The 26,579-nt window shown below is 43.8% G+C and overlaps 1 protein-coding gene and 1 long non-coding RNA gene across 6 annotated transcripts; one reads left to right on the forward strand and one right to left on the reverse strand.

The window, feature by feature from the left end:
- Window positions 1-221: 221 nt before the first annotated feature.
- LOC126990496 (insulin-degrading enzyme-like) lies at window positions 222-22,617 on the forward strand. 5 transcript variants are annotated; one of them, XM_050849088.1, is made up of 20 exons: window positions 222-428; window positions 5,007-5,185; window positions 5,450-5,657; window positions 6,115-6,284; window positions 8,555-8,677; window positions 9,450-9,652; window positions 10,608-10,808; window positions 11,408-11,545; window positions 12,411-12,514; window positions 13,243-13,438; window positions 14,188-14,300; window positions 16,305-16,449; window positions 16,682-16,792; window positions 17,008-17,128; window positions 17,449-17,652; window positions 18,555-18,712; window positions 19,502-19,636; window positions 20,240-20,449; window positions 21,068-21,217; window positions 21,858-22,617. In XM_050849088.1, the coding sequence occupies exons 1-20, from the start codon at window positions 250-252 to the stop codon at window positions 21,969-21,971; spliced, it is 3,162 nt and encodes a 1,053-aa protein (XP_050705045.1). In that variant the 5' UTR covers window positions 222-249; the 3' UTR covers window positions 21,972-22,617. The 5 variants fall into 5 exon arrangements, with proteins under 5 accessions (XP_050705045.1, XP_050705047.1, XP_050705048.1 ...); XM_050849090.1 differs by lacking the exon at window positions 222-428 and adding an exon at window positions 3,154-3,262; XM_050849091.1 differs by lacking the exon at window positions 222-428 and adding an exon at window positions 3,890-3,913.
- A 1,845-nt stretch (window positions 22,618-24,462) lies between these two features.
- LOC126990497 (uncharacterized) lies at window positions 24,463-26,302 on the reverse strand. The gene is made up of 2 exons (XR_007744414.1): window positions 25,231-26,302; window positions 24,463-25,072 (listed from the first exon to the last, which is right to left on the reverse strand). It is a non-coding gene; the product is annotated as an uncharacterized LOC126990497 (long non-coding RNA).
- Window positions 26,303-26,579: the final 277 nt, after the last annotated feature.

A 26,579-nucleotide genomic window follows, 5' to 3' on the forward strand; every position in this document is an offset into this window, starting at 1 on the left:
GAAAAAACAAGAATTAATTAAACTAGGTGAAAAAAAGAAAAGAGGAGAGAGAGAAAAAAAAAGAGAAATAATGAAACCAAAGAAGAGAGAGAGAACTGGAGATGGAGAGACAAAAAGAAGAAGAAGAAGAAGGAGGAAGAAGAGGAGGAAGAAGAAGAAGAAGAGGAAGACCACGCATGCGCTCCGCCCCTCCACCACACAAGTCCGTCTCCCTTTCCACCTATCTCTCTACTCTCTCCACGCTCGTCAATGCTCCTCCGTGTACTGGTGAGAGGAGCACGTAATGGCCGAGTGTTCCAGAGTGGACTAGACCCAAGAGGAGGAGGAGGAGGAGGAGAAATAGGCCTCCGAAGAAAGTTTTTGTCCTCCCTCAGAAGGCCTCTCGGTCTCCTCGCCTCGACCGCTCTCAGTTTCATCTCATCGTACAGGTGTGTTTTTTTGCCGCCCACAGGTGTGTTAGGGGTAATTAGTGGGTTACTAGGGTGTTATAAGGTCATCTTCCTCTTCTTCCTTCTTCCTCTTCCTCCTTTTCTTTTCCTCTTCCTTTTCCTCGTTGTACAGGTGTGTTTTTTGGCCGCCCACAGGTGTGTTAGGGGTAATTAGTGGGTTATTAAGGTGTTATAAGGTTGTCTTCCTCTTCTTCCTTCTTCCTCTTCCTCCTCTTCTTTTCCTCTTCCTTTTCCTCGTTGTACAGGTGTGTTTTTTGGCAGCCCACAGGTGTGTTAGGGGTAATTAGTGGGTTATTAAGGTGTTATAAGGTCATCTTCCTCCTCTTCCTTCTTCCTCTTCCTCCTTTTCTTTTCCTCTTCCTTTTCCTCGTTGTACAGGTGTGTTTTTTGGCCGCCCACAGGTGTGTTAGGGGTAATTAGTGGGCTATTAGGGTGTTATTAGGTTATCTTCTTCCTCTTCTTCCTTCTTCCTCTTCTTCCTTCTTCCTCTTCTTCCTCTTCCTCCTCCTCCTTCTTCCTCTTCCTTCTTCCTTCTTCCTCTTCTTCCTCTTCCTCCTCCTCCTCCTTCTTCCTCTTCCTTCTTCCTTCTTCCTCCTCCTCCAGCTGCTTCTCTCTCCCTCTCACGCCCTCTTTGCCTCCTCTTCCTTCTTCCTCTTTCTTCTTCCTCCTTCCTCTTCCTCCTCCTTCCTCTTCCTCTTCCTCCTCCTCTTGCTGCTTCTCTCTCCCTCTCTTGCCCTCTTCTCCTCCTCTTCCTTCTTCCTCTTTTTCCTCCTCCTCCTCCTCCTGCAGCTTCTCGCTCCCTCTCTCACCCTCTGCTCCTCCTCTTCCACCATTCTCGGTCTCATATACAAGTACAGGTGTGTTTATATTACCCGACTTCCGAAAAATAGAAGTTTTGATATAATGACGTAAAATGTAAAAATAACATAGGGGGCCCTATAAGGTACGGTAGGTTAAGTTGGGTTAGGTTGGGGTAGGTTAGTTTAAATATTTTAGGCGTGTGGTGTGGGGGGGCGGAAATATGCAGGGCAGGACAAGACGGGGCATAGAGGGGTGGGGGATGGGTCCTTTGTGGTGTCAGGTGATGATGAGTGGGGGTGGCGGTGGGGTGGTGGAGCTCACGCTGGCGGGTGACAGCGGGTGGGGGCGGGGCAGTGGCAGGTGTACCTCAGGCATTGGAAAAGTCAATCATTTAGTAATTCCCAGAAAATAAAACCATCTACCTAATAAAAAGCATCATATTTTGCCCAGGAACAAACAGTTAGTGTCTCGAAATTAGTAGGCTACCCTCTCTTCAGTAATCCCCTAATTAACCCATCTGCTGCGATTGGCATGGATTTGGCCTTCACTGGTAGCCTGGTAAGATACACTCCCAGGTCTTTCTCTTCCTCTGTGGTGGATAGTGGAGTGTTTCCCATGTGGTATTGGTGTGCTGGATATCCCTTCACTGGTAGCCTGGTAACATACACTCCCAGGTCTTTCTCTTCCTCTGTGGTGGCTAGTAGAGTGTTTCCCATGTGGTATTGGTGTGCTGGATATCCCTTCACTGGTAGCCTGGTAACATACACTCCCAGGTCTTTCTCTGCCTCTGTAGTGGATAGTGGAGTGTTTCCCATGTGGTATTGGTGTGCTGGATATCCCTTCACTGGTAGCCTGGTAACATACACTCCCAGGTCTTTCTCTGCCTCTGTAGTGGATAGTGGAGTGTTTCCCATGTCTTTTAATTTTTAGGGGACCCGCAGAGGGCTACTCTCGGGCGGCATGATATGCAGGGGTTGTTCGGGGGATTCAAGGGGCCAGGACAGGATTAAGATAAGGGTTAGGATGAGGAAAGTATTGGGATATGGTAGAGGGCCAGGATTAGGGAGATAATGATTGATGATCCTATTCCTAAATATGTCAAGAGTGGGACTATTAACTACATGAGATGGGAGATGATTCCACTCTTGGATGCTGCGGGGAAAGAATGAATATTTGAATATACTAGTGTTCGTCTGGTAAGTGTGGTATTTAAGGTTGTGGCTGCCTCTAATGGATCATGTAGTTGTCATGTGGTATTGGTGTGCTGGATATCCCCTCCCAAGGTGCAGGACTTTACGCTTTTCTTCATTGAATTGTAGCAGACACTTTTTGTTCCATTCCTGTAGCTTGGTGATGTCTGCTTGTAGGAAATACGCAATGATGTGATTCCCTGCATACATTAGCTTCCTATAGTCTATTCTTTTCCTCCTTTCCTTTTTACTCCTACTCTCGTCTCCATAGAGTAAATAGCCTGGTTTTCTCAGTACATAACCCTGCATAGAAGTACTCCTTAGAAACTATCATACTTGTATCATATCTAACACTCCTAGTCTCATCTTTATATGTGTGTGAGTAAGCTTTCTTGTTACATAACCCTGCATAGAGTGGCCTGAGAATCTCCTCCTCTCTACCCTCTCTCCCTTCCTCTCAACCCTCTCTCTCCCTTCATCTCTACCCTCTCTCCCTTCTACTCTCTCCCTCCTATTCTCTCCCTCCCTTCCTCTCAACCCTCTCTCCCTTCCTCTACCCTCTCTCCCTTCCTCTCTACCCTCTCCCTCCCATTCTCCCTACCTTCTCACTCGCTCCCTCACCACCTCTCCCTCCCTTCCTATCAACCCTCTCCCTTCCTCTACCCTCTCCCTCCCTTACATAACCCCTACACTCTTTTTAGATAACAAGATAGCAACTCTAATCACTACCAGCTGAGGGAGGGAGAGAGAGAGGGAGTGAGCACTGTGCATCTGACATTGGCATTGAACTACTTTACCCACCTCGATCCTTGATCATAGAAAGTACGACAGTGGCGCTCAGGAACGGAAAGTCGAGTGTTTGCGTAACCTTTGCGGGGAGTGACGGGCAGATTCGTAGCCAGGGGGAGCTGGTACTTAGTCATTCCAGGCCGGCAGTGTTTGGGTATTTAAATAAGTAGAAGGCAATCACAGCTATCGAAAGGCAAGGTCGTATGCTTCTAACTCGCTAAATATTGTGATGTTGATAGTATTTATTATGATATAGATGCTAATTGCTATGATACTGGTACTGAGTCATTCCAGGGAGGCAATGTGGCAATGTTTGGGCATTTAAATAAGTAGAATGACTGTAAAAGGCAACCAGAGCTATTGAAAGGCAAGGTCATGTATTATTTGGGCATTTAATGAAGTAGAATGATAGTAAAAGGCAACCAGAGATAATGGATAACTGCTAAATGTTATTGTGTTCTTCAAATCTTTGGTTCTGAAATTCATGTTAATAAAATTTTCTTAAGATGCTCAAATTCGTTCAAGGTTGAGAAACATGAAGGAGAAATAACCAGAAATAACGTGATCAACAGGTAAAAAGTAAGAGCTGGGAATCCCTCTCTTGGTATTGCTTCATATGAGTTTGGTTGATTGCCTGAGTGCTGGTGCTGGCTACTGAGGTTCCTGTGTGTGTGTTCAGGCTTGGTGAGGGTAGGCAGGTGTGTGTGTGTGTGTGTGTGTGAGTCTGTGAACTGGAAAGGTAAATGTTTGGACCCTTCTTAGATTGGAGGATAGAATGATTGGTGGAGTGTGTGTGTGTGACTATGTGAACTGGGAAGGTAAATGTTTTAAATGGCATTTCTTAGATTAGAGGATAAGAGTGATGAAGTGTGTGTGTGTGAGTCTGTGAACTGGAAAGGTAAATGTTTAAATGACCCTTCTTAGATTGGAGGATAGAATGATTGGTGGAGTGTGTGTGTGTGTGACTATGTGAACTGGGAAGGTAAATGTTTTAATGACCTTTCTTAGATTAGAGAATAGAAGGACTGGTGAAGTAAAGAGTGTGTATTTACCCAGCTCTGGAACCATTTTTGTTGCCATCCTTTGTAGTCTTTCTAGTTTTTTATGTGTTTCTTCTTATGGGGAGACGTGTGTGTGTGTGTGTGTGTGTGTGTGACTGTGAACTTGTGAAGTGAATGTACAAATGTTCCTTCTTAGATTAGCTGTATAGAGTAGCATAATAGCCTTGGTAAAGTTAAGTATGTGTGTGTGTGTGTGATTGTGTGAATTTGTGAGCTAAATGTATCAATGACCCTCCTTAGATAAACTGGATAGTCTAGAATAATAGGCTTTGTGAAGTTAAGTGCGTGTATGACTGTGTGAACTTGTGAAATTAATGTACAAATGACCCTTAGATTAACTGCATAGACTACCATTTATAAGAAATATTTAAATGCTGGTTTAAAATAATATGTAAATTATATCTGAAGGTGTGTATGGAGTGTATAGGTGAATGGTCATAATGTGTAGATTGTGTTTGATGGATTGTACAGGTAACATAGAGTTGGATGTTTGTAATAATGTGCATCAGGAGAGAGAGAGAGAGAGAGAGATCCCGAAATTGACCTCTCTTTTGGTCACTCCTCTTAACTCTTTTTCATAGGAGCGGTGATTTGTAGACTTTTTCATTATTTCATTGTTATTTATTTATTTATTTTTACCTTTCGAGCTGTTTACTGTAAAAAAAAAAAGGTGGTGACATGATTCTTGATACTAAAGCGTGAATCTTCGTCTTCAGGATCCACCAGGCTGCGTGTGCGGCCAGCATGGGTGTTAAGGTGCAGGTGGACGGCATCGTCAAGTCTGAGGAGGACCAGCGGCTGTACCGAGCGCTCGTCCTCAACAATGACCTCAAAGTGCTGCTCATCTCGGACCCCGCCACGGATAAGTCCGCAGCGGCGCTCGATGTCCACGTGGGTGAGTGCATGGCTATTCCCGCTGACCTTTTTAATTATTATTTTACATTCAACCTATAGCTTAGTAAGGCTTTCTTGACGGAGCTTGTTGGTCAGCCTCTTCCAGTAGTGGCACAGGCGAGTGTTTTATAGTGGTGCCATTCTTACTTGGCTCAATCTGTCCCCTCTCTTCAGAAAGTTTCGCTGGGTTGATATTGCTGCTGTCTTAGGGTTAATCATTTGAGTGGATAAGAACTAATAGGGATGATTTCTCCTCCCCCCCCAGGCAGCATGTCAGACCCGGCGGAGCTGCCCGGTCTGGCCCACTTCTGCGAGCACATGCTGTTCATGGGCACGGAGAAGTACCCGTGTGAGAACGAGTACAACAAGTACCTCTCGGAGCACGGCGGCTGCAGCAACGCCTACACGGCCGCCGACCACACCAATTACTACTTTGATGTGGCGCCCGATGCCTTCGCTGGGGCCCTGGACAGGTGGGTGGGTGGGGGTGTGGTGTGGGGGGGGGGGTTTGTTCTATTCTTCTTTTCTTCTACTTCTATTTCTTTGTTTGTGTGCATTCTCATTCTCTCATTCTTCTGTGTGTGTGTGTGTGTTCTCATTCTTCTTCTTTTTTGTTTTATCTTCTTTGTTTTCTTCTCTTACCTCTATTTATATTTTCTCATAACTGAATCAAGCATGTAATTTTCTTCTGCTTTTTTTCCTTTCTTTCATCTTCGTCTTTTTTGCTTACATCCCTTACCTCTCATATATCTTATCAAATCTTTCACACCTCTCTCATACCTCTCTTATATTTTCACAGAATTGAATCATCATCTCACCTCACCACCTTCACTAACACTGCACCATTCATAACCAACACAGCAAGCAGAAAAATGCTATCAGTAACTTGGAACCTATAAGTCAGAGTTCAACGTTGCCTTCCCCCATCAGGTTCGCCCAGTTCTTCGTGACGCCACTCTTCACCGAGAGCGGCGTGGACCGGGAGGTGAACGCCGTCAACTCCGAGCACGAGAAGAACATCCAGAACGACTACTGGAGGTTGGCACAGCTGGAGAAGTCAACAGCGGACCCGACGCATGACTTCAGCAAGTTTGGCACAGGTAGGTGGAGGTGGCGATGGTTATTGTGGTGATGTAGTGGTGGTAGAAGGAGAGTACAGATGTGGTGGTGGTGGTGGTATTAGTGGTAGGCAGGGTTGATTTGGTGGACTGGTGAATAGTGTCAAAGGGGAATGGTGGTAGAAGGAGAGTAAAGATGTGGGGGTGGTGGTATTAGTGGTAGGTGAGGTTGAATTAGTGGTAGATGAGGTTGAATTAATGGATTGGTGAATAGTGAGGAAGGGGAAGGCAGGTGGGTAGAAGGGAAGGTAAAGCGGAATGATAACAACCTTTTGCTTCTCTCGGCGACATGGTAGACTCTCTTTTCAGTGTTGTATTAGTGGTAGATAGGGTTGAATTAATGGATTGGTGAATAGTGACGAAGGGAAGGTAGGTGGGTAGAAGGGAGGGTGAAGCGGAATGATAACAACCTTTTGCTTCTCTCGGCGACATGGTAGACTCTCTTTTCAGTGTTGTATTAGTGGTAGATAGGGTTGAATTAGTGGATCAGTGAATAGTGAGGAAGGGGAAAGTAGGTGGGTAGAAGGGATGGTAAAGCGGAATGATAACCTTTTGCTGTTCACGGCGACATGGTAGACTCTCTTTTCAGTGTTGTATTAGTGGTAGATAGGGTTGAATTAATGGATTGGTGAATAGTGAGGAAGGGAAGGTAGGTGGGTAGAAGGGATGGTAAAGCAGAAAGATAACAACCTTTGCTTCTCGGCGACATGGTAGACTCTCTTTTCAGTGTTGTATTAGTGGTAGATAGGGTTGAATTAGTGGATCAGTGAATAGTGAGGAAGGGGAAAGTAGGTGGGTAGAAGGGATGGTAAAGCGGAATGATAACCTTTTGCTGTTCACGGCGACATGGTAGACTCTCTTTTCAGTGTTGTATTAGTGGTAGATAGGGTTGAATTAATGGATTGGTGAATAGTGAGGAAGGGAAGGTAGGTGGGTAGAAGGGATGGTAAAGCAGAAAGATAACAACCTTTTGCTTCTCTCGGCGACATGGTAGACTCTCTTTTCAGTGTTGTATTAGTGGTAGATAGGGTTGAATTAATGGATTGGTGAATAGTGACGAAGGGAAGGTAGGTGGGTAGAAGGGATGGTAAAGCGGAAAGATAACAACCTTTTGCTGTTCACGGCGACATGGCAGACTCTTTTTTCAGTGTTGTATTAGTGGTAGATAGGGTTGAATTAATGGATCAGTGAATAGTGACGAAGGGAAGGTAGGTGGGTAGAAGGGAGGGTGAAGCGGAAAGATAACAACCTTTTGCTGTTCACGGCGACATGGTAGACTCTTTTTTCAGTGTTGTATTAGTGGTAGATAGGGTTGAATTAGTGGATCAGTGAATAGTGAGGAAGGGAAGGTAGGTGGGTAGAAGGGAGGGTGAAGCGTAATGATAACAACCTTTTGCTGTTCACGGCGACATGGTAGACTCGTTTTCAAGTGTTGTATTATTTATATTATTTATTTTCCCTTTAAGCTTTGCCGCCTTCACTGTTAACAAAATAAGTGAAAAAGGAGAAACAAAGAAAGATGAAGTAAAACACAACAAATCAGAAAAAAATAATAGCTTCAAAAAAACAAAACAATCGTAGAAGGAAAAATACAAAAATGATTATAAAAGTAAGAAAGATTAAGTAAGAAAAGAAAGAAAGAAAGCATCCTCACCAGAGAGAGAGAGAGAGAGAGAGAGAGAGAGAGAGAGAGAGAGAGAGAGAGAGAGAGAGCCCCAACGAAATACCAAAAAAAAAAAATAATAATAATAATAATACCTCCCCCCCCAAAAAAAGAAGGAAAAATACAAAAATAATATAAAAGTAAGGAAAGAAAGAAAGCAAGCAAGCATCCTCACCTTACCTGTCTTCTCACCTCACAAATATAATACAAAAAAAAGGAAAAAAGAAGAAAAAATATGAAAACAATATATTAAAAGTAAAAGAGTAAATAAGAAAGAAAAGAAAGAAAGAAAGCAGCCTCACCTCAACTGTCTTCTCACCTCACAAATATACTACAAAAAAAAAAGAAAAAAAGAAGGAAAAATATGAAAACAATATATAAAAAGTAAAAGAGTAAATAAGAAAGAAAAGAAAGAAAGAAAGCAGCCTCACCTTACCTGTCTTCTCACCTCGCAAATATAATAACCCAAAGGAGGAAAAATGTGAAAATAATATATAAAAGTAAGAAAAAGTAAGTAGCCTAAGCAAGCGAAGTAAGAAAACATCCTCCTCATCTCACCTGTGCTCACCTTCCCTCCTCTCACCCCCAGGCAACAAGGAGACGCTGGACACCCTACCCAAGGAGCAGGGGATCAATGTGCGCGACTCCCTGCTGCAGTTTCACGCCAAGTGGTACTCATCGAACATCATGGCCCTGGCGGTGCTGGGCAAGGGTGAGTGTGCTGGGGGGGCAGGTGAGGTGGGGGCATGCAGGGGTGAGAGGGGGGGGTTGTGTGTGGGTGGGTGGGTGGGTGGGTGGGTGGGGAAGGAAGGGGGAGGTGGAAGGAAGAGGGGGAAAAGAAGGGGAAGGAAGAGAGTGAAAAGAAGGGGAGAGGGACAAAAAGGGGAAGGAAGGGGCAGAGGGAAAAGAAGGGGGGAGGGGAGGGAAGGAAGGGGCAGAGGGGAAAAAAAGGGGAAGGAAAAGAAGGGGGAGAGGGAAGGAAGGAGGGAAGGGAAGGAAGAAAGGGGAAGAGGGGAAAAAGAAAAGGAAGGAAGGGAAAGAAGAAGGAACAGAGAAAAAAGAAAGGGAAGGTTTTTGATGTTGCTGGTTACGTCCGTGTGTGTGTGTGTGTGTGTGTGTGTGTGTGTGATTGATAGTAACCTAATTTTTATCAATATTTATTTTCTCATCTTAATATTTCTCTATTTTTTTACCATTTTGTTTTACTGTTTTGTGATTTCATTGTTTATTTCCAGTCAGTAAATATCTATCTACACGTAGGAGAGAAGAAACAGGGTATCGAAACACATCTTGAACTTCATGTAATATATTTTTGGGGGGGACATCCAATTTCATGGCAGAAGTTGTTAGGGTATTGTAGGCATTTTCTGTATTGGATTTCTTTATTATAATCTTTTCTACATTTGCATATTTATTTATTATCATCCATTGGTCTGTCTTCTCTTGCCACACAAAGACTCACCTTCAACTCTTCCCCCCCACAGAGAGCCTTGACGAACTGGAGGAGATGGTGTTGGGTCTCTTCAGTGAGGTGGAGAATAAGAGCGTCACAGTGCCGGAGTGGATCACGCACCCCTTTGGCCCCAAGCAGTGCCGTAAAGTGGGTTATGTTGTGCCGGTGAAGGACATCCGCAACCTCTACGTCACCTTCCCCATCCCTGACCTGCACCCCTACTACAAGACTGCTGTAAGTGGAGGGGGAGGGTGGGAAAGTGGATAGGGATGTGGAGGTGGAAGTGTGGGTTTCAAGAGGTGTGGATTGGTATAAGTGATATGGAAATGTTAGTAATGTGGATGAGTGTGGGTAAGGATGTGGAGTGTGGTCAGGCTTGCTGTAAGTGGAGGGGGAGAGTGGATAGGAATGTGGAGGTGGAAGTGTGGGATTGAAGAGGTGTGGATTGGTATGAGTGGAGATGTGGAAATGTTGTTCGGAGTGTGGATGAGTGTGGGTAAAGATGTGGAGTGTGGTCAGGCTTGCTGTAAGTGGAGGGGGAAAGTGGATAGGAATGTGGAGGTGGAAGCGTGAGTTTCGAGAGATGTGGATTGGTATGAATGGAAATGTGGAAATGTTAGGAGTGTGGATGAGTGTGGGTAAGGATGTGGAGTGTGGTTAGGCTTGCCATAAGTGGAGGGGGAGGGTGTGAGAGCAGATTAATAGGGATATGGAGGTGGAAGTGTGAGTTTCAAGAGATGTGGATTGGTATAAGTGGAGATGTGGAAATATTAAGAGTGTGGATAAGGATGTGGAAGAGTTATCAGGCTTTCTGTGAGTGTGGATATGTGTATGTTAAGATGTGGAGAAGTGGCCAAGAGTTTGAAGACATGTGGATAGGTATAGATAGAAATGTGGAAATGTTAGGAGTGTGGATGAGTGCGGATAAGGATGTGGAAGAGTTATCAGGCTTTCTGTGAGTGTGGAGAAGTGGTTTAGAGTTTGAAGACATGTGGATAGGTATAAACATAGATGTGGAAATGTTAGGAGTGTGGATGAGTGTGGATAAGGATGTGGAAGAGTTGTCAGGCTTTGTGTGGGTGTGGATAAGAGACGTGGATGAGTGTGGGTGGAGATAGTCTACCCGATTTTATCCTCACTGACGGACGCTATACACACTTAACTTATCCTTCCCTCCCTTCCTTCACAGCCTGGGCATTACTTGGGTCACCTGATAGGACATGAAGGCCCGGGGTCACTGCTGTCCTACCTCAAGGGGCGCGGCTGGGTCAACTCCCTCGTCGGTGGCCAAAAGTCGGGGGCGAAGGGATTTGCGTTCTTTGTGGTTAATGTGGATCTGACGGAGGAAGGGATCGAGCACGTGGAGGATATCGTTACCGCGGTGTTTCAGGTGAGGTGGTGGTGATGGTGGTGGTGGTGGTGATTGGTGTTCCCTTACAGACTTATGTTTTGATGTTTTTCTTTCTCTCTCTTATTTTGTATTGATTTCATTACCTCTCCATGTCTCTCTCTCTCCCTTTCTCCCTTTCTAGTAATTATCAGACACACTTAAACACACTCACCCACATCCTCTCCCTTCCCTCCCTCTCCCTTAATTGCCCAAACCTCTCCCTGTTTGTATATATGATCCTACCATTTCCCATGTCTCCCTTTCTCCCTCTCTTTTTCCATCTCTTTCTCTTTCTCCCTCTCCCTTTTCTATCACCCTTTCTACCACTCTCCCTGACTCCCTTTCTCCTCCTTTCTTCCTCTTTTTTTCCAATTTCCTTTCTGATTCAACTTCTCCCTCTCGGTAATCTTCAAACACACCCACTCACACTCTCCCTTATCCTCCCTTTCCCTGCAGTACCTCAATCTCCCTACCATTCTCTCCCTCTCCCAGCAGTACCTCAATCTCCCTACCATTCTCTCTCCCTCTCTCCCTTCTCCCTCCCAGCAATCTTCAAACACTCACTCACTCTCCGTTCCTCTTTCTCTCTCTCCCTGCAGTACCTCAACTTGCTGAAGGAGGAAGGGCCGCAACAGTGGGTGTTTGACGAGTGCCGTGACCTCAGTGCCATGACCTTCCGCTTCAAGGACAAGGAGCAGCCACAGTCCTACACGTGCGGCCTGTCCGAGCAGCTGCATGTGGGTGTTGTTGTTGTCGGTGGTGATGGTGTTGATGGTGTACAGGGAGTTGGTGTGTGTGTTGAGGATCTTTTAGGTGTAGATTATTTATTTTTAAGTGATTATGATTTCAGTTAGGATAGTTTTAGTGTCTCAGGGTATTTCTGGGTATAGTTAATTTGTATTTTAAGTGGGTATTATTGCATTTAGGTCAGTCTTCAATCTCAGGAATAGAACACACTAACAATTTTGGTGCTCAGAAGGGTTAGATTAATATTAAGGTTACATGTTAATCTATTTGTGTGCTGTGTGGCTCCTCAGTACTGGTCAATCTGTCTTTAAAGTGGGTATTATTGCATTTAGGTCAATCTTCAATCTCAGGAATAGAACGTACTAATTATTCAGGGACTCAGAGGGGTTAGGTTATAATTAGGGTTACATATTTATTTATTTGTACCCTGTGTTGCCCCTGTTTTTAAAGTGGGTATCATTGCATTTAGGTCAGTCTTCAATCTCAGGAATAGAACGTACTAATTATTCAGGGACTCAGAGGAATTAGGTTATAATTAGGGTTACATATTTATTTATTTGTACCCTGTGTTGCCTCTGTTTTTAAAGTGGGTATCATTGCATTTAAGTCAGTCTTCAATCTCAGGAATAGAACGTACTAATTATTCAGGGACTCAGAGGGATTAGGTTATAATTAGGGTTACATATTTATTTATTTGTACCCTGTGTTGCCTCTGTTTTTAAAGTGGGTATCATTGCATTTAGGTCAGTCTTGAGTCTCAGGAATAGAACACACTAACAATTTTGGTACTCAGAAGGGTTAGCTTAATATTTGAGTTACATGTTTATTTATTTGTTCGCTGTGTTGGCTCCTCAGTACTACCCATTGGAGGAGGTGCTGTGCGGGGGTTACCTGCTCAGCGAATACAAACCAGAGCTCATCAACATGGTCCTGGAACACCTCACGCCAGAGAACATCAGGTGAGCATCAAGGGTGTCATGCATTACCTTTCATGCCTTTACTCTCGGGGGTGTTGTTCTCGTTCACAGTGCAGAGGCCTCGTCAGACTATCACTAGGCTCATGTAACTACGCATGGTAATACTCACAACCTCTATGAAAGTCTTATCAATTGTGTGTGTGTGTGTGTGAGTTTGTAAATGTATGAGGATATGGGTCTTCATTCCTCCCTCCTCCCTCCCTCCTTGAGTTGATCCTGTCCCTCAACTCTCACTCCCTTCCTCCCTCACCCAGTCCTTTCCCTCCTTCCCTCCCTCACCCAATCCTTTCCCTCCTTCCCTCCCTTGCCCAATCCTCTCCTTCCTTCCCTCCCTTACCCAATCCTTTGCCACATCCATTCCTCTCCCTCCCTTCCTACCTTCCTCACCCATTCCTCCCTCCCTACCTCCCTCACCCAATCCTTTCTCTCACTCATTCCTCACCCTCCTTCCTTCCCTCATCCATTCCTCTCCTCCCTACCTCCCTCACTCAATCCTCTCCCTTCTACTGACTCATCCCTCCCTCTACTCTCATCCACTCCCTCCTTCCCTCCCTCATCCATTCCTCTCCCTCCCTACCTCCCTCACCCAATCCTTTCTCTCACTCATTCCTCACCCTCCTTCCCTCCCTACCTCCCTCGCTCAATCCTCTCCCTTCTACTGACTCCTCCCTCGCTCTACTCTCATCCACTCCCTCCCTCCCTCCCCCCAGGATCGCCGTGGTGGGGAAAGCGCTGTCGGACAAGGTGACCTGCACGGAGAAGTGGTACGGGACCTGCTACAAGATGGAGTGCGTGGAGGAGGAGCTGCTGGGGCGCTGGAGGGATGCTGGGTCCAACCAGCTGCTGCGCCTCCCCTCACGGAACGAGTTTGTGCCCACCACCTTTGACCTCTATAAGGACACTCAGGTAAGGGGAGGGAAGGAAGAGGGGGTAAAGAAGGGAAGGGAAGGAATGGGAGGAGGGGAAGGAAAAGAAGGGGGAGAGGGAGGGAAGAAAGAAGGGGAAGGAATGGGAAGAGGGGAAGGAAGAAGGAGAGGGAGGGAAGAGAAGGGGAAGGAAGGGGCAGAGGGGGAAAAGAAGGGGCAGAGGGAAAGGAAGAGGGGAGAAGAAGGGAAAAGAAAGGAAAGGAAGGGAGGGAAAAGGAGGGATAGAGGGAAGGAAGAGGGGAAAAAGAAAGGGCAGAGGGAAGGAAGAAGGGGAAGGAAAAGAAAGGGAAGGAAGGGGCAGAGAGAAGGATGAGGGGGAAAAGAAGGGGAAGAAAGGGGGAAAGGGAAAAAAAGGGGAAGGAAGATGGGGAAAAAAAAGGGGGAAGGGAAAGGAAAAGAGGAAAAAGAAGGGGAAGGTTTTTAATGTTGTTAGTTGCGTCCGTGGTCCTGAATTCAACCTTTATTTATGTGTGTTTAATTTGTGTCTTAATTGATGTTTTTATGTGTGTGATTAAGATTATTTTTATTTATTCTTGATTGACATTTTTCATTCTTATTATTATGACTCTGTTTATGTGTTTATTTATCTGTTTATTCTTCTGTCTATGTATTTATTTGTTTATTCTCTTGTCTATGTATTTATTTGTTTATTCTCTTGTCTATGTATTTATTTATTTGTTTGTTCTTTTGTTGATGTATTTATTTATCTGTTTTTTCTTCCCTCGCCAGGAGATCTCGCGGCTGCCGGAGATGATCAGCCAGACGCCTCTTGCCCGCGTGTGGTTCAAGCAAGATGACGAGTACAAGTTGCCCAAGGCCGTGGTGTACACCGAGCTGTTCAGGTGAGTGCCGCTGGTGTGTACATGTCCTGGTGAGGTGCAGCTTTTAACCCGTCCGCTGCGATTGGCACGGATTTGTCCTTCACTGGTAGCCTGGTAACATACACTCCCAGGTCTTTTGTGGTTGTCAATGAAGGCTTCTCATGCTGTTGGCCTTTATTCTTTCCAAACACACTGGACGCCTTTTAGATAGTTTACACATAATTACTCATTCACGCACACATATGCTCACATAGCCACACATACGCCAGTACATTACATCTTTCTCTGCCTCTGTGGTGCATAGTGGAGTGTTTCCCATGTGGTATTGGTGTGCTGGATATCCCCTCTGAAGGTGCAGGACTTTACATTTTTCTTCATTGAATTGTAGCAGCCACTTTTGTTCCATTCCCGTAGCTTGGTGATGACTTCTGGTAGGAAATCCGCAGTCTAGGGGTTAAGATGTATATATAGGAGGAATACAGATACTAAATTTAGCACAAGTTTTTATAGTAAGAGTACAGTAGAATGTCAGTTTAGCACAAGTTGACTCTCCCTCTCTCTCTTTCCCTCTCTCTCATGTCCTCCCTTCCCCTCCTCAGTCCTGTGGCATATCTAAAAAAAAAAAAAGTATGTACATCTCTCCCTTAGTCTTGCAGGAAAATGTAGAGGAGAAAAAATTGGCATAGGATAATAGGACACATCTTACACCTGGGAACTAACATAACTCTTTTTCTTGTCGTGGGAAATATCATATAACTCTCTTTTTCATGTCCTGGGAACTAACATATAACTCTCTTTTTCTTGTCCTGGGAACTAACATATAACTCTCTTTTTCTTGTCCTGGGAACTAACGTATAACTCTCTTTTTCTTGTCCTGGGAACTTACATATAACACCTCTTTTTCTTCTCCTTGGAACTATCATATAACTCTCTTTTTCTTGTCCTGGGAACTAACGTATAACACCTCTTTTTCTTCTCCTTGGAACTATCATATAACTCTCTTTTTCTTGTCCTGGGAACTAACGTATAACACCTCTTTTTCTTCTCCTTGGAACTATCATATAACTCTCTTTTTCTTGTCCTGGGAACTAACGTATAACACCTCTTTTTCTTCTCCTTGGAACTATCATATAACTCTCTTTTTCTTGTCCTGGGAACTAACATATAACTCTCTTTTTCTTGTCCTGGGAACTAACGTATAACACCTCTTTTTCTTCTCCTTGGAACTATCATATAACTCTCTTTTTCTTGTCCTGGGAACTAACATATAACTCTCTTTTTCTTGTCCTGGGAACAATCATATAACTCTCTTTTTCTTGTCCTGGGAACTAACGTATAACTCTCTTTTTCTTGTCCTGGGAACTATCGTATAACTCTCTTTTTCTTGTCCTGGGAACTAACATATAACTCTCTTTTTCTTGTCCTGGGAACTATCATATAACTCTCTTTTTCTTGTCCTGGGAACTAACGTATAACTCTCTTTTTCTTGTCCTGGGAACTAACGTATAACTCTCTTTTTCTTGTCCTGGGAACTAACGTATAACACCTCTTTTTCTTCTCCTTGGAACTATCATATAACTCTCTTTTTCTTGTCCTGGGAACTAACGTATAACACCTCTTTTTCTTGTCCTTGGAACTATCATATAACTCTCTTTTTCTTGTCCTGGGAACTAACGTATAACTCTCTTTTTCTTCTCCTTGGAACTATCATATAACTCTCTTTTTCTTGTCCTGGGAACTAACGTATAACAACTCTTTTTCTTGTCCTTGGAACTATCATATAACTCTCTTTTTCTTGTCCTGGGAACTAACGTATAACTCTCTTTTTCTTCTCCTTGGAACTATCATATAACTCTCTTTTTCTTGTCCTGGGAACTAACGTATAACACCTCTTTTTCTTCTCCTTGGAATTATCATATAACTCTCTTTTTCTTGTCCTGGGAACTAACGTATAACACCTCTTTTTCTTCTCCTTGGAATTATCATATAACTCTCTTTTTCATGTCCTCCCTTCTCCCTCCTCAGTCCCGTGGCATACCTGGACCCCCACCACACCAACCAGCTGCACATCTTTGCCCAGCTGTTCCGCGACGCCCTCACGGAGTACACCTATGCCGCAGACCTGGCCGGGCTCACCTACTCCCTCTCCAACAGCAAGTATGGGCTGACGGTGAGTTCATGGACGGCCCTTTGGGTGGGAATAGAAGCAAAGGAAAGGAGTAAGAGAAAAATGGAAAGAAAAGGAATGGGGGAAAAGATGAATTAGAAAGACAAGAACAAAGGAGAGAAAGAAGTAGGGAATCAGAGAGAGAGAGAGAGAGAGAGAGAGAGAGAGAGAGAGGAATAAGACATAACAACAACATACCCCTCCCCCTTTCACCCTCCCCCTCCCTCTGTTTCAGCTGCTGGTCAAGGGCTACAACGACAAGCTCCACGTCCTGCTGGAGAAGATAATGGAGCGTATGACGTCCTTCCAGGTGGACCCCAAGCGCTTTGAGATCCTCAAGGACGCCGTGAGTACTTGGAATAACGTTGTAGAGAGTAGAAGTAGAAGTTTTTTTTTTTTTTTTTATTTTTTTTTACAATAAAGGGGACCGCTCAAGGGCACAAAAAAAGGAAACAATAATAAAAAAAAGCCTGTCACTCGCTGCTCCTACAAAAACGCGGTAGCAGTGACAGGCCAAATATTTTTTTTGCCATCATCTTCAGCGTCCCTTCCTCCCCCCAGTACGTGCGAGCGCTGCGTAACTTCAGCGCCGACCAGCCCCACCAGCACGTCGTCTACTACACGTCGCTACTGTTGGCGGAGCACGGCTGGACCAAGGAGGAGCTGCTGGAGGCCACGAACGGTGAGGGAGAGGGTCGGTTTGCGGCCTCGGAACTATTGCGCTAAGCTGACCCGCAAGCTCCGGCCCCTCTTTGATAGCCATGGGAGCTGATTGGTGGGATGAAAGCAGGGTGGAGTTTGGGATTGGTGGTGTGAAGGGAGGCTGAAATAAGGATTGGTTGGGTGAAGGGAGGCTGGTGTTAGGTTTTGGTAGGGTGATAGGAGGTGGAAATTAGGAGTCATTGTTTCCATGGCCAGGAGGTGAGGGAGGAAAAAAAAAAAAAAGATAGCATAAATAAATAAATCCACTCTGTAACCGCCCATCTTCCGACCCCACACCAGAGATGACGGTCGAGAACTTGGAGGCGTTCATCCCGCGTTTCCTCTCTGGCCTGCATGTGGAGATGCTCATCCACGGCAACATGATGCGGGAGAGTGCCGTGACCCTGGCGTCCACCCTACAGGAGCAGCTGACCTCAAGGGCACACACACGACCTCTCCTGCCCTCCCAGCTGGCCCGGCAGAGAGAATACCAGCTGAGGGATGGCAAGTATGGATGTGTTTGTGGCTGGGATGGGCGTGCGTGTGTGTGTGTGTGTGTGTGTAGGGGTGAGACTGGGGTATGTGTGTGTGTTTGTGTTAAGGTTGAAAGTATATGGGGCTAATGTGTTGGTGTGTGTGTGTGTGTGTATGTGTGTAAGGGGAAGTCAATGTGTGTATGTGTGCGATTAGAAGGGAGAGTGTGTGTGTTTGTGTGTGTATGGAAGGGGGTGTATGTGAAGGGTCAAAGTGGGTTGCTGTTTGTGTGTGTGTGTGTGTGTGTGTAAGGAAGATTGAAGTGTGTATATGTGTGTGTATGTGTGTGTGTGTGTGTGTGTGTGTGAATGGAAATGAATAAGAGTGTGTACTTTAGGGTTTGAAGGTGGACTGATGTATGTATGTATGTATGTATGTATGCATAGGTAAGAAGGATTGAGTTTGTGTGTGTGTGTGTGTGTGTATGTGTGTGTGTGTGTGTGTGTGTGTGTGTGAACCTGTTAATTTTCCTCTGTCATCACCAATATTATGCAAATTTCCACTTATTTATGAATTGCTATGCTGGATTATTAAAATCTTCTGTGACCTTTCTATATCATGCATTATATATCCAGTTATCAATAAACTGTCTATGTATATATCTAATCTAAGTTTATGTATCTGTCTAATCTAAGTAGCTATGTATCTGTCTAATCTAAGTGGCTATGTATCTGTCTAATCTAAGTTACTCACTAAGCTCCGACCTCCCTATCAATAAACTATCTATGTATCTAAACTAAGTATCTTCTATCTAAGTTTCCCACTCACCCACTATATCCATCTAAGTAATTCTAAGTTACCCACTCACCCAGTAACCTCTGACCTCCCTTCCCCTTCACCACTAACCTCCTTGACCACCATCACCACCACAGGGACCAGCAATGTGTACCAGGCTGAGAACACTGTACACAAGAGCTCGGCGGTGGAGACCTACTTCCAGTGTGGGATGCAGGCTACCCACAACAACATGCTGCTGGAGCTGCTGTGCCAGATCTTCGCAGAGCCGGCCTTTGATGAGCTCAGGACCAAGGTGTGTGTGTGGAAGGGGCGTGGTGGTTATTTTGTTCGGTAATGGAGACAACTTAATGGGAAAAGAAATGAAAAAAAGAAAAAAAAAAACTGCACTATTACTGTAAAAGGAAGATTTGTGTGTGTGTGTGTGTGTGTGTGTGTGTGTGTGTGTGTGTGTGAGGGGGGGGGGCGTATTTTATTTGGTAATGGAAGCGACTAAATGGGGAAAGATATGCAAAAAAAGATTAAAAAAAAGCATTGCACCATTACCGTAAAAGGAAGATAGTTTGTGTATGTGTATTTACCTATTTGTATTTAACCTATTTGTAGTCTACTGGGCCCGAGCTAAACTCTAATAGTCCCATCTCCATATCTACATATATCCAGCCTTTCCCTCATTTGTGTGTGTGTGTGTGGAGGGGGGTAGGTATGTCTGTGTATTTGTGTCAGTAACAGAGTACTTTAACCCGTCCGCTGTGATTGGCACCGCTTTGTCCTTCACTGGTAGCCTGGTAACATGAACTCCCAGATCTTTCTCTGCCTCTGTGGTGGATAGTGGAGTGTTTCCCATGTGGTATTGGTGTGCTGGATATCCCGTCCCAAGCTGCAGGACTTTACATTTTGCTTCATTGAATTGTAGCAGCCACTTTTTGTTCCATTCCTGTAGCTTGGTGATGTCTGCTTGTAGGAAATCCACAGTCAAGGGGTTAATCCTGTAAACTATAACTAGGTAAACACACCCATACGTAACACACACTCCACCTCTTCACCACACACCTAACACCCCTTTGGCTCCTCTCCCCCACAGGAACAGCTTGGGTACATCGTGTGGTGCGGCATCCGTCGGGCGAATGGTACCCAGGGTCTGCGGATCATTGTGCAAGGCGACCGTCACCCCGAGTACCTCACCTCCAGGATAGAGGCGTTCCTACACAAGATGGGGGTGAGTGGAGGGCTGGCGGGCTGGAGGGCTGGCGGGCTGGAAGGTTGGAGGGCTGGCGGGCTAGAGGGTTGGAGGGCTGGTGGGCTATAGGGCTGGCGGGCTGGAGGGTCAGAGGGCTGGCGGGTTGGAGGGCGTTAGGGCTGGAAGGTTGAAGGGCTGGAGGGTTGGAGGGTGGTAGGGCTGGAAGGTTGGAGGGCTGGAGGGTTGGAGGGCGGTATGGCTGTGTGTGTCTAGTGTACAGTAGCTCACAACAGTCCATTGGTGTTTAAATATTCTCCTCTTTCCTTACCTCAGTCGTTACCTTACTCCTTTTCTTTTCTTTTTTACAACAAAGGAGACAGCTCATGGGTAACAGTGGGCTTTTTTTTTTCCATTGTTTCCTTTTTTTTGCCCTTGAACTGTTTCCTCTACTGTTAAAACAAAAAGAGTGTAGAAAAAAAAGCCCGCTACTCACCACTCCCACAACTGACAAAAGCAAAGAGTGGCCAAAAGAGAGGTCAATTTCGGGTACCTTACTCCTTACCTTACTTAAACCCCTTACTCTCTTACCTCACTTCACTTTCTAACTTTATTTCTAACCCCATACCACTTTCACCGCCACAGGAGAACTTAGAGAAGCTGCCAGAGGAGGAGTTCGTACGTCACCGCGAGGCTCTGGCCAGCAGGCGTCTGGAGCGGCCCAAGAAGCTGTCCCACCTCACGGCCAACTGGTGGGCCGAGATCACGTCCAACCAGTACAACTTCGACCGCGACGCCGTGGAAGTGGCCCACCTCCGCACCCTCTCCAAGCAGGATATTATTGACTTCTATAAGGTGCGTGTTGTGTTGTGTGGTACTCGTTCACCCACGGTCTGATGCCATGCTGGATTTGTGATTGCCAGCCTGTGTGTATGTGTGTGTGTGTGTGTGTGTGTGAGTACAGTAGTTGGCTGGCTATAGTTACACAGTTCTTGAATGTTTTGTTGAGTGTGTGAAAGAGAAAATGGATAACTTGTGTGTGAGTGTGGGTGGGTGGGTGAGTATGTTTGTGTGTGGGTGTGGGTGAGTGTATGTGTGGATATAGTATGGGAGGTGACAGGAGTTAGGTGTTGCAATGATGTCTATAAGGTAGGTATGTTAGTGTGGTTGTTAGTGAATGCCATAGATCATTGAAGTTGTAAATACTGGATTGACTAGCGGGCTGACTGGCTAATTAACTGACTTATATACGATCAACTGACTGACTGATTGGATGACTGAATATCTAACTAGCTGGCAGCCTGAAAAAACAAATGGCTGAATAACTAATTTTCTGACATATTAGGAGATTGGAGGATGATAAAACATATGAATTTTGTACACATTTATTTGTTTGCCATTTTTATACCATTAATGATAAATACTCAAACACTTCCTTGTCCCCTCACGACCACCTCCACCGTCCACCCGCAGCAATTTGTGAGCAGCGTGGCATTGCAGCGGAAGAAGCTGTGTGTGCAGGTGACGTCCATGGCCCCGGGAGGTGCTGGCCACCCAGACACACCCAACCAGGGCCGCACCGAGCCTGATGATGGCCTGGCACTCCCTCCACCGCTGCAGGAGGTAAACACACACACACACACACACACACACACACACACACACACACACACACACACACACACACACAACCCTTCTTACCTATACATACATACATACATACATACATACATACATGAGTCCACCTTCAAATCCTAACATACACACTCTTATTCTTATCCATTCACAAACACACACACACACACACACACACACACAGAGCTTGGAATAACACCAATAACTCACCTCTCTCTCTCTCTCTCTCTCTCTCTCTCTCTCTCTCTCTCTCTCTCTCTCTCTCTCTCTCTCTCTCTCTCTCTCTCTCTCTCTCTCTCTCTCTCTCTCTCTCTCTCTCTCTCTCTCTCTCTCTCTCTCTCTCTCTCTCTCTCTCTCTCTCTCTCTCTCTCTCTCTCTCTCTCTCTCTCTCTCTCTCTCTCTCTCTCTCTCTCTCTCTCTCTCTCTCTCTCTCTCTCTCTCTCTCTCTCTCTCTCTCTCTGTAACCTGAAGTAATTTGTAATATGTGATAATTCTTGGTAGACATCCTTAATACTTTTGCACAATTATATCTACTTAAATTGTGATCCTTTTGTACATTCCGCTCTTAATCTTAACTTCTTGGAATAACAGCCATAACTCACCTCTCTCTCTCTCTCTCCCTCCACAGCCTGAAGTAATCACAGACATTCCTGAGTTCAAGCAGGGCCTGGCCTTGTACCCTCTGATGCGGCCACTCATCCCGGTCTCCACCACCACCACACCCTCCAAGTCCAAGCTGTAATATGTTCCTCTACTCTCTCCTCCTCCTCTTTTTACCCTCCTCTGACCCTTCCTTCCCTTACCTTCCTCTCCCTCCTCCTCCTTCACACTTCAAGCTGTAAATAATCCTGCACTCTTTTCTCCTCCTCCTCCTCCTCTACTCTTCATCTCTTTCTCCTCCTCTGTCCTCCTCCTCCTCCTCCCCCTCCTCTTCCTCTAAGTCAAAGTTGGCCTTTTATATTAGCTCCTTTTAAGTAAGTCTCGAGGCAGCATTGGCGGTGTTTTGAAATTAGTGTACGTAGCTTGTTTTCCCTTCCTCCTAGTTTTTATTTTTCTCCTCCCTGGTCTCCTTCCTCCTCCTTTCACTCATTTTATCATTTCTTCCGTCCTTTTCTCTTCCTCCTTCGTATCCGTTCTTCATTCCCTTCCCCTTAATACTATGACAATTTGATACTACTACTACTATTACTACTGCTACTATTTCTTCTGCAACCTCTATTATTATGTTTGTGAATAGACAGACAGACAACGGACAGCACGAACAGCCCAGAACAGATCTTTTCATACTACTCTGTTAAGTTTGCAAGACTAGCTATTCCCTACTATCAGGACCTTTGTATCGAGTCTGAACCTCGGAGAGAAATATATTACTACTACACAGTGAAGAAGGTTCGTTTCTGTGCCTCTTGTTAGTATGCACCTTCCTCTTGTACTGTATGTCCAAGTGTGTGGTATTTTGTTGGGTTGTGGTGTTGGTAGTGGGATTATTGGTACACTTCTCATATTAAGTATTTTGGGGAGGTTCTGGTATAAGAGGAATGTTTCTAAAGGTGTTTCTTGGTATATATTTTCCTCGTATTATATTTTCAAGTGTGTGGTATTTTGTGGGGTTGTGGTGTTGGTAGTGGGTTATTGGTACACTTCTCATATTAAGTATTTTGGGGGGTTCTATAAGAGGAATGTTTCTAAAGGTGTTTCTTGGTATATATTTTCCTCGTATTATATTTTCAAGTGTGTGGTATTTTGTGGGGTTGTGGTGTTGGTAGTGGGTTATTGGGATACCTTTCTCATATTAAGTATTTTGGGGGTTCTGGTATTAGAGGAAGGTTGAAAAAGGTGTGTCCTAGTACATACCTTCCTCTCGTATGGTATTTTCAAGTGTGTGTGTTATTTTGTGGGGTTGTGGTGTTGGTAGTGGGTTATTGGGATACCTTTCTCATATTAAGTATTTTGGGGGTTCTGGTATTAGAGGAAGGGTGAAAAAGGTGTGTCCTAGTACATATCTTCCTCTCGTATGGTATTTTCAAGTGTGTGTGTTATTTTAGTATTCTTCCTTGTATTTTTAACTTTTGGGGGGTTCTGGTATTAGAGGAAGGGTGAAAAAGGTGTGTCCTAGTACATACCTTCCTCTCGTATGGTATTTTCAAGTGTGTGGTATTTTGTGGGGTTGTGGGGTGGGTACCATGTGGGGTTATTGGGATACCTTTCTCATATTAACTATTTTTAGGAGTTCTGGTATGAGTGTAAGGTTTTAAAAGGTGTTTCTTGGTATATATTTTCCTCTTGTATTATATTTTCAAGTGTGTGTAATTTTTTGCTAGTATTCTTTCTTGTATTTTTAACTTTTATTCAATGTGGAACAATATCAATTTTTGGAACTCCATCTTATTGGGGTGACAAACATGCATTCTTTTTTTCTTTTAAGGGGTAATTTTTAAGTAAGTTTTTCTTCCATTAATAATTTCCTTCACCGTCTTCAAATTTCTATGTTTCTTGGTACATATTTTCCTCTTGTATTATATTTTCAACTTGTGTGTATAATTTTGGGGTTCATGTATTAGTTGAGGGTATTAATATGTCCGTAACAATGAAGTGGTGGTGGTGGTGGTGATGGTAAGGAGGAGGATGGTGAAAAGATGGATATGATAATTAAGGTGGATAGTAAATATAATGATAAACAGACACATAGAGTAGTAGAAGTGGAAGAAGAAATAGTAGTAGTAGTAGTAGTAGTAGTAGTGGTGGTAGCAGGATCAGGTATAAGTATAGAATATTATGTGGTTATCTTTTATGGCTAACTGATTGCCTATAACTGATCACGTGAGTCACCCAGAGCAATGATTATTAGCCATTAACAGGATTATTGATTGCCATTATTGTGTTCGTGACAAGAGAGAGAGAGAGGGAGAGGGGGGGGGACTTATATATTTAGTAACCTCTTCTTAGAATTCCTCAAATACCAAAGCAATTTACTTAACCACATTGATTTTAATAAGTGGGTGAAGGATGAACACACACACACACACACACACACACACACACACACGAGCCATTACGAGCTAGGTTGACGCACTCCTCTGAACATAAAAATAAATCACACACACACACACACACACACACACACACACACACACACACACACACACACACACACGTAGATGCTCGCTGTCCGTGAACACAAAAGGGAAAGTTACGCAGAGGAAAGCGATGTGGAAATGGAGAATCATCTGAGAGAGAGAGAGAGAGAGAGAGAGAGAGAGAGAGAGAGAGAGAGAGAGAGAGAGAGAGAGCTAAGTGGACCACGAAAAAAAAGTGGACTATGAGGAAGGAGAGTTCTCAAATAGCAAAGTACATAAAACTTTCATAAATAAATAATAAATACAGTAAAATGAAGAAGAAAAATAACGAAATACGCTTCATCGACACTGCTAATTAATTGTTCCATGAATAAATAAAATAATAACCAAAATAATCATGAATATATATAACATTAACTATAGTACAGTAAATAATAAAAAGACACATCTAATCTTTGTTAATTGCTACGGAAATAAAATAAAAAAGTCACTCATCCTTTCCCCCTAAATAATAATAATAACTAATAATAATAATAATAATGATAATAATAGCAAGCGAATTATATCTGCATTAGTTCATCTTTAGTTAGTCAGAATTATCATTATATCTACCTGATGTACCGTACCTCAAATAACGCGCATCAGTACAGGTAATAGGTACGTTGATCATTAGTCACTCAGGTATATCACTACAAGGTAACTCAATTAATATATACTCTTCCTATTCCATTCCTCTCGATCCCTAACTCTTCCTTCCCTCCTTTACCTGAAATAACCTTAATTAACCTCACCCCAAATAACGCATCAGTTCAGGTATAGCTACATCATCAGTCACTCAGGTATACACGCACTGCAAGGTAACTCAATTTATATATTCTCCTATTCCATTCCTCTCGATTCCTAACTCTTCCTTCCCTCCTTTACCTGAAATAACCTTAATTAACCTCACCTTAAATAATGCATCAGTACAGGTATAGCTACGTAATCAGCCACTCAATCAGGTATACACGCACTGCAAGGTAACTCAATTTATATATTCTCTTCCTATTCCATTCCTCTCGATCCCTAACTCTTCCTTCCCTCCTTTACCTGAAATAATGCATCAGTACAGGTAAAAGCTACATGTCATCAGTCACTCAGGTATACACGCACTACCAGGTAACTCGCTCAGGCGCTCTTCATAATGCAATAACTCCTTGCAATATAGAGAGCCATTTGCTTATACATGATCGATGCAATGGAACTCCACAGACCTTCATCTCTCATACGTTTATAGGAAAGCTTTCTCTTGTCACGGTCCTTGGGAAGAGAAATTGTATGTATAATGTTATATATATTTATTTCTTCTTAACTTATTTACAAATCTAAAACTAAATACTAAAATGAACTAAAAAAAAAAAGGATTGATTGATTGATAGTTAATGTAAGGGAAATAAAAAGAAAAAAGAGTGACAAGGTAATTTGACTTTATATGTAACCAAGAAACTGATTAAAGGAAACAAAAGTAGGAAATTAATTAAATATACAAAAAAACTAATATTCGTACTTAAGGCACAATATCCCTGAAGAAAGAAATTACATGGAGGACTTTTATTCGTTTTTTGTATTTTTATTTTCTTCAAGCACGCGTATCATGCTCACAAATCTCCAAAATCCGGGAAATTCACTTTTTTTTCCCCTCATTTTCATGGCGAACGTTGCGGATCGTGAGGCGCCTTTGTTTTCCCTGAGGCGAGGCGGTGTTACATTATTTTTTTCTTCTTTCTTCTCCTCTTAACTTCCTATCATTCTCTTTCTTCCTTTTTCTTTCTTTAATTTTCTAATATTCTTACTTGTTAAATGACCCAGCATTGCCAGATTATCGTATTCACCATTGTATTTACTGCTTTCAGACACTTATCTATAGCAAAAAGACACTAATAATTAAACCTTTCACCGGTAACTATAAATAAATGTAGTTATTGGAGTGGAGGAGACAGTTTTTGGGTCGGAAATCGGAAAACATGAGGCTAAGTACGACAACCTGTGTGTGTATGTGTGAAAACATGTGTGTGTGTGTGACAACCTGTGTGTGTGTGTGTCCAGGAAACAAAGGCTCACATGACTCGCTCCGTTCGCCATGGAAAAGAAAAGGGGGAAAAAAGTGAATTTCCTGAATTTTGGAGATTTACCTACCTGTGACCGCCTCTCTACACACACAGGGAATGAGAGAGAGAGAGAGAGAGATTTACATAGATTTACATGAAAATCAGACCACAGGCCCATGGTCCAGA

Source organism: Eriocheir sinensis, unplaced genomic scaffold (assembly GCF_024679095.1).
Source record: "Eriocheir sinensis breed Jianghai 21 unplaced genomic scaffold, ASM2467909v1 Scaffold17, whole genome shotgun sequence".
In the NCBI taxonomy this organism is placed as follows: Eukaryota; Metazoa; Arthropoda; class Malacostraca; order Decapoda; family Varunidae; genus Eriocheir; species Eriocheir sinensis.